The sequence below is a fragment of the Triticum aestivum genome, chromosome 2B (assembly GCF_018294505.1).
Source record: "Triticum aestivum cultivar Chinese Spring chromosome 2B, IWGSC CS RefSeq v2.1, whole genome shotgun sequence".
In the NCBI taxonomy this organism is placed as follows: Eukaryota; Viridiplantae; Streptophyta; class Magnoliopsida; order Poales; family Poaceae; genus Triticum; species Triticum aestivum.
The window spans coordinates 653,344,638-653,351,036 of NC_057798.1; the positions used below are offsets into that span (position 1 = coordinate 653,344,638).

A 6,399-nucleotide genomic window follows, 5' to 3' on the forward strand; every position below is an offset into this window, starting at 1 on the left:
TTAGTGTGTACAGGGAAATTCCAATCAAGTGGTGGTCAGGTCATATTCTATGACAAGAAAGGTACCTGAGGCCACCATAATTCTTCATGAAAAAGAAAGCATTATAATGCTATCTTATTGCGAAAATTACATGGCGCGGACGGGCTCGCTTGCTCACGGTATCGCGATCCGTCAATTGGTTATGGGGTATGCAATGTACGAGGTATTCCAAGGTGCATACACTGGATAAATTAATGCGTATGTGGACGGAAGCGGGGACCTTGGCGCGGTGCGTGCAAACGGACGTTGGAGACACAGGGGATGGCGCACAAACGTGCGTGCAGCGGGTGCAAATGGAAAACCCTGACAGAGCGAGGAATCGAACCTCAAAACCTCCCACTCCTCGACCTGCGTTGCTAGCCACCGGAGCTTCACAATGCTAGTGTCCTATACATGCTACAGATTGGCTATTATCTGTTTCTTTTTTTCGCGTTTTTCATTTCGTTATTCTTTTTCTTTCTTTCTTTTATTTTTGCTTTAGAAAAATCGCAATTTCAGAAAAAGTTCAACATATTCAATACTTTGTTTGGCTTTAAAAAATGTTCAAATTTATTTGTTCAGGTTTTCAAAAGACATGTTGTTCTTCTCAAAAAATGTACAAAAAAAATCGTATTTTGAAAATTTGTTTGCTGTTTCAAAATTTGTTCGTGATTCTCAAAAAATGTTCGTGTTTTCAAATTTGTTCAAATTTTCAAAAAAAAATTGGAATTTCACATTTGTTCCTATTTTTCAAAAAAAACTTTTTTTTGTTTTTCCTGTTTCTTTTTATTCTTTTTTCGTTTTCCTCTTTATTTTGTTCAAAAATTTCAAATATTGTTTGGAATTTCAAAAGGTGTTCTCTTTTTCAAATTTTGTTCAGATTTTTCAAAAAATGTTCTCATGTCCAAAATTTTGTTCACAATTTCAGAAAATGATCGCATTCTCAAAATTTTGTTCACAATTTAAAATATGTTCATGTTTTAAAAATGTTCTCATTTAGAAAAAATGTTCAAATATTTTTAAAAATGTTCATGTTTTCATTTTTTCAGTAGTTTCCAAAAATAATTTCCAGTTTCGAAAATTGTTCACAAATTTTAATAAATGTTCGTGTTTTCCAATTTTGTTCGGGAGTTTCATATTCGCATTTCCAGGATTGATTTTCGAATTTAAAAAAATGTTCCCGTTTTAAGAAAATGTCATCATTTTCGAAAAATGTTCTATTTCAAAAAAATTGCCCATCTTTACCTAATAATAAAGCAAATTAGGTTTCTGTCGTCCGTCATCGGCCATTTTACAAAAAGGTCCTCCCGTTTATGAGAAATCAACCCGCAATACACGCTTTACTCAGTCAGAAAAATGTTTCGAATTTACAAACAGGCCCCTGTGTTTTCATCTATTCAACCCGCAATCTGCAGAACGGCGGCAGCGCGACGGCTGGAGCTTGCAGCGAACGGATCCATGCGCGGCATGGGCTGGGAAGGATTCGGAGGCGGGCGGTGAGGACGGGGGTCGCCGGTGACGACGATTAAGGCCGGAGCGCGACTTCCCGGGCGAATTCATGGCATCTGGCTCCTGTCAGGAAGGAGACGGGAAGATGGAGGGAGGAAAAACTGGAGAAAGGAGGGGAGACGAGGCGGCGGCAGCGGGAGCAGTGCGGCAGCGCAGTGCAGAGTGCACCCACTGCGGTGTTTCCCCAAAAAATTGTTTTCATATGTGAACGCTGCTTTGAGTTCCTATAAGATTTCGCGCTACGTACAATCAGCTATACCCGTCTGGCGTGGTGGTGTGCCGCAGCCACTATGAATCCGAGATCGTGAGCTCGAATCCTCGTCTCATATTTTTTACATCTTTTTCAAGTGATGCGGGCGTGGTCTACTGATGGGTCGGCCTAGTGGAGGCACCTGTGTGCGTCGCGCTGACTATTTGCCGCAAAATGCGGCAAATGGAGCTCCCGGTGCAAACGACAGCGTAAGTGCATAACGGGTCGAAGGCGGGTTGGGGGCCGGTCCACCAACTGCATTTAATTTCGCCTTCCCCACTCACGAGCGATCCATTTATCCCCAATCGATCCCCAAATCGAGATGAGACAAACCCTAGGTGAGCAGTCTTCCTTAATCAATCCCCAAATTTGAACAAAGAACTCAAGACAGTGAAGACGGCAAACCCGAACCAAGGCGCGGATCTGGTCGCGCTACCAATTCCTTCCCGGATTGTGGTAGGAATGTAGTCACCTACGTAGCTCGCCGCGGGCAGAACGCCGGTGAGCGCTTCTACAAGTGCCGCAACCACAACGTAAGAATGTTATTTTTGGCACGGTCCGCTGCTTGTATGACAATGACGAGCCGGAGCCAAATGTTGTTTTGTTTGGTGTGGTGGTGTGCCGCAGCCACTATGAATCCGAGATCGTGAGCTCGAATCCTCGTCTCATATTTTTTACATCTTTTTCAAGTGATGCGGGCGTGGTCTACTGATGGGTCGGCCTAGTGGAGGCACCTGTGTGCGTCGCGCTGACTATTTGCCGCAAAATGCGGCAAATGGAGCTCCCGGTGCAAACGGCAGCGTAAGTGCGTAACGGGTCGAAGGCGGGTTGGGGGCCGGTCCACCAACTGCATTTAATTTCGCCTTCCCCACTCACGAGCGATCCATTTATCCCCAATCGATCCCCAAATCGAGACGAGACAAACCCTAGGCGAGCAGTCTTCCTTAATCAATCCCCAAATTTGAACAAAGAACTCAAGACAGTGAAGACGGCAAACCCGAACCAAGGCGCGGATCTGGTCGCCCTACCAATTCCTTCCCGGATTGTGGTAGGAATGTAGTCACCTACGTAGCTCGCCGCGGGCAGAACGCCGGTGAGCGCTTCTACAAGTGCCGTAACCACAACGTAAGAATGTTATTTTTGGCACGGTCCGCTGCTTGTATGACAATGACGAGCCGGAGCCAAATGTTGTTTTGTTTGGTGCCATGGAGGCTAAGTTGCCCAAGAGGACGTATGCCAAGTCTGCAAGCTTCGCCGGCAACCCATGGACAAGTGGATGCCTACCACAGCCTCCACCGCTGCCATTAGTTCACAGGTTCTACACGTGGCTATCGGAAGGTAATGATTTTGTTATGGACAGGTAGCATCCTTGTTGTTTGTTAATTTTTTTCATGCGGATGGTACATCAAGTACTTGCTGCCTGAAATGCTTGTTTGATACCAATAACTGACGGATTAATTTTCTTGTTTTTCTCATGCATACGGCATATGGTTCGAGCACATGTATCCGAGGTTTTTGAGGGTAAATGATGTGTCCGTTCAGCGGCAAATTGCAGGGGCGCACCCGCTCGACAATGAGGTAGCTGTGCTTGCAATAAGGAGGTTTCATCAGCTGGGTGTGGGTGCATATGTTGTCAACGTATACATGCTATTGGAGGGAAGTTCTTGAACATGATTTCTCGGTCAGTAGATGTTTTTTTTTTTGCATTTACATGGGTAGGTTTGTTATGCAAGCCACTTTTTTCCATTTTCTATGTTTTCAGCTGGTTTAGTAATGTCATGGACATGGACATAGTACGATTGCTCAGATTGAGTTTCAGGGAGGGCTGCAACCTTATGCTTGTTTTCTGTCTTTTAAACAGACACACTCTTCTTTTGTAGGCGAAAAAGTGGTACACATGAAGTCTGTCCAACTTCAACTTGGAAATGCCAATCATGATATCACAGCATGCCAGATGGTAAGATCTGCTTCTCTTTGTCACCGATACATAGAAATTTATAGTGAGGAAACAATGACACAAGTTTTGCTTGCTACAGTTTTTCGTCCCTGTCATTCTAGATCATGGATGGGCTGTGTACATGTGGGATATGTTCAGGAAGGAGATCCATGTTCTGGACCCATTGTGTGCACAAGTTGCTGGAGAAGAGCAGCGCCATATGACCCACCAAGAGGCTATCTCACAGATTCACACGGCATTATTCAGTTGCTTTAACGAGTTCTTTGTGAAATGGCATTGTCTAGCTGACAGATGGAAGCGCAAGTTTCCTAGGATAACACGTGATGTTTTCATAAGGTAAATGGAAATTATGTCTGATATGTGTCTCTTCTTCCTAAGCTTTACATGCACATACATGTTGGTGATCATGTGCTGTCTATTTGCTTTATTTTCCCTGAAGGGATGAGTCTGGAATGTGTATGCTTCATGCAATCAGGCACTACGATGGGGATAAGATGATGTGGCCACTGACTAGGGTACATAATCTCCTTTTTTATATTTTTTGTCTTCCTAATTCTGCCTGGTGGGAATTTACTGAGGTAGAGTTTGCATGCTGTTGGGCTTGATATATGCAGAAAAACCTGGCCACTTTTCGGCAAACAACTATTTTCGAGGTCTTTCGCCTGCGCGACAAGCACGGGATTTATGTGCGGATAAAAATCGTGACGGGTCATCACTGTTTGGAGGGTGTTGTCTGGTATGGTCGTTTGGGATTCATTACATCTGGATCTGCAAAAGATAAAATCATGTACGTTTTATCAGTAGTGGCAGATTGTACAAAGTAGCATGACTTGTTTAGCCTGGAGCAATGCAGCATTAGGCGGCTGGTTTTCATGCCTTTCCATTCCATCTTATCCCATGTGGATGATGCCATCATTGGGTCCATGACATATAGTGTTTGCGTATCGAGATCAATCTCATAAAGGCACCAGCCCTTCTCCACAATTGTCTTGTCTTCTCTGATGCTTTCTGCTACATGGACTGAGTACATCAATTTATCCCAACCTCCGGCCCTGCACTTACAACTGCAAATATAATCAACAGAATGCAAATTTTGCAACCCAGCTTCAGAACCGGCATTTGTTTCAATCATTGCAGCCATGCAGTAGTCTATTTATAGGGTGGTAAATTTTAGCTTCACAATACACTAATAAATACTCCTAGAAAAGTAGGTCACATTTTTACTCTAAACCAGAATAATGCAAATGTTACTTTGCAGGATCAAATGAAATTAAAAACTGAAAAAAGAACGGTGTAATTATTCACATATACTCCCTCTGTAAACTTTTATAAGACGTTTTAGGTCACTACTTTATAGTGATCTAAAACATCTTATAAACAGTTTACAGATGTAGTGCTAACTGAAAAAAACAGAGTATTAGGTTTCCTTGTGAAGATAAAGTGCTATATTAAATCAACAATATCCTCAGATGCAAAAACTGATGAATGAAGGATGATGATTGCCAAAAAAATCCTTAAATCAGGACAAAGAGTAGTCAGGTATTTCCATAACAGAGGCACATGCAAGTCCATGCGTCAATTATACCTGGAGCCAGTCCATTATAGACAATGCTTGCAGGGGAGAATATTTGCCTTGATCCACTCTACAGATTGAGCTCCAATGCTTGCAGGGGAGAATATTTTTTTTTTCGAGAGTATGCAAATTGCGTACCTTAGCTTTATAGAAGAGTGAAAGAAATGTACAAGAGTGTTACAAGCATAGCCAACAGTCACAAGCCGACTGAGGCCATGGCCAACTCCAACTCCACACACTATGTTAACTCCTCACACAATGATGTCAACTCCCCACCCACCCGCTGTCGCCCACATGCGCAGCTCATCAAGAATTCTAGAAACTAATTCAGAGGCGGTAATAGATGGAGTCGCCGGATGGAAGACTCGAGCATTTCGTTGCTTCCATAAATGCCAACACACCAAAATCACCAGGCTATCAAAAACTCTACGAGTCTCCTTGCGAATCAGCTTACGGGTGCTTCCCCACCACGATTCCAAGTAATCATTCACCACCGGCGCTAGGGTTGGCGCAATCCTTACGCTGGACAAGATCATGTGCCATACCTGCCTTGAGTAGACGCATTGGATGAGAAGATGTTCCACATTGTCTTCCTCCTGATCACATAGATAGCAGGCGGAGGGGTCATCCTGTAATCCATGCCTAAGCCTCCGGTCCGAAGTCCAAATTCTATGTTGTATTGCAAGCCACAAGAAGATTTTGCAGGTGAGGGGTGCCCAGCATTTCCAAACCCAACGCGCGTAGGCCACACTGATTGCACCTTTAAATAGCATCTGATAAGCTGAGGCCGAGGTATAGACTTGCTTGGAGTTCCAGGGCCATATCGCCTCGTCTCTTTGGGTAGGGTCAAGATGTGTTGCAATAGCAATCTCCCAAAGCTTGATTAACTGGACTAGATCGTCGGTGGTAAGATCTCCTGAGATATCCGCGGCGCAGCGGTGGTTCATCAGTCCATCATACACTGTCCGCTTGTTCACCGTCTGAGTGCGAACCTTGCTCCATATGTCCGGAGCAATCTCTTTAGCAGTTCCACCATCCATCCATCTATCCTTCCAAAACAGCACCTTGTTGCCATCACCAAGTTTCCAATGC

At 44.0% G+C, this 6,399-nt stretch overlaps 1 protein-coding gene across 2 annotated transcripts; it reads left to right on the forward strand.

Moving 5' to 3' along the window:
• The first annotated feature begins 2,686 nt into the window (after window positions 1-2,686).
• On the forward strand, window positions 2,687-4,558 carry LOC123046511 (uncharacterized). 2 transcript variants are annotated; one of them, XM_044469899.1, is made up of 5 exons: window positions 2,687-3,458; window positions 3,658-3,734; window positions 3,814-4,070; window positions 4,174-4,249; window positions 4,349-4,558. In XM_044469899.1, exons 2-5 carry the CDS (start codon window positions 3,675-3,677, stop codon window positions 4,556-4,558), a joined length of 603 nt encoding a protein of 200 aa, XP_044325834.1. In that variant the 5' UTR covers window positions 2,687-3,458; window positions 3,658-3,674. The 2 variants fall into 2 exon arrangements, with proteins under 2 accessions (XP_044325834.1, XP_044325833.1); XM_044469898.1 differs by having other exon boundaries at window positions 2,687-3,355.
• Window positions 4,559-6,399: the final 1,841 nt, after the last annotated feature.

Excerpts from the sequence above, each read along its gene's own strand:
- LOC123046511 (XM_044469899.1), top strand. The coding sequence starts at position 3,675 with ATGAAGTCTGTCCAACTTCAACTTGGAAATGCCAATCATGATATCACA. Across the intron at positions 4,071-4,173 it reads ACACGTGATGTTTTCATAAG|GGATGAGTCTGGAATGTGTA; the intron begins GTAAATGGAAAT and ends TTTTCCCTGAAG. Across the intron at positions 4,250-4,348 it reads TGATGTGGCCACTGACTAGG|AAAAACCTGGCCACTTTTCG; the intron begins GTACATAATCTC and ends TGATATATGCAG.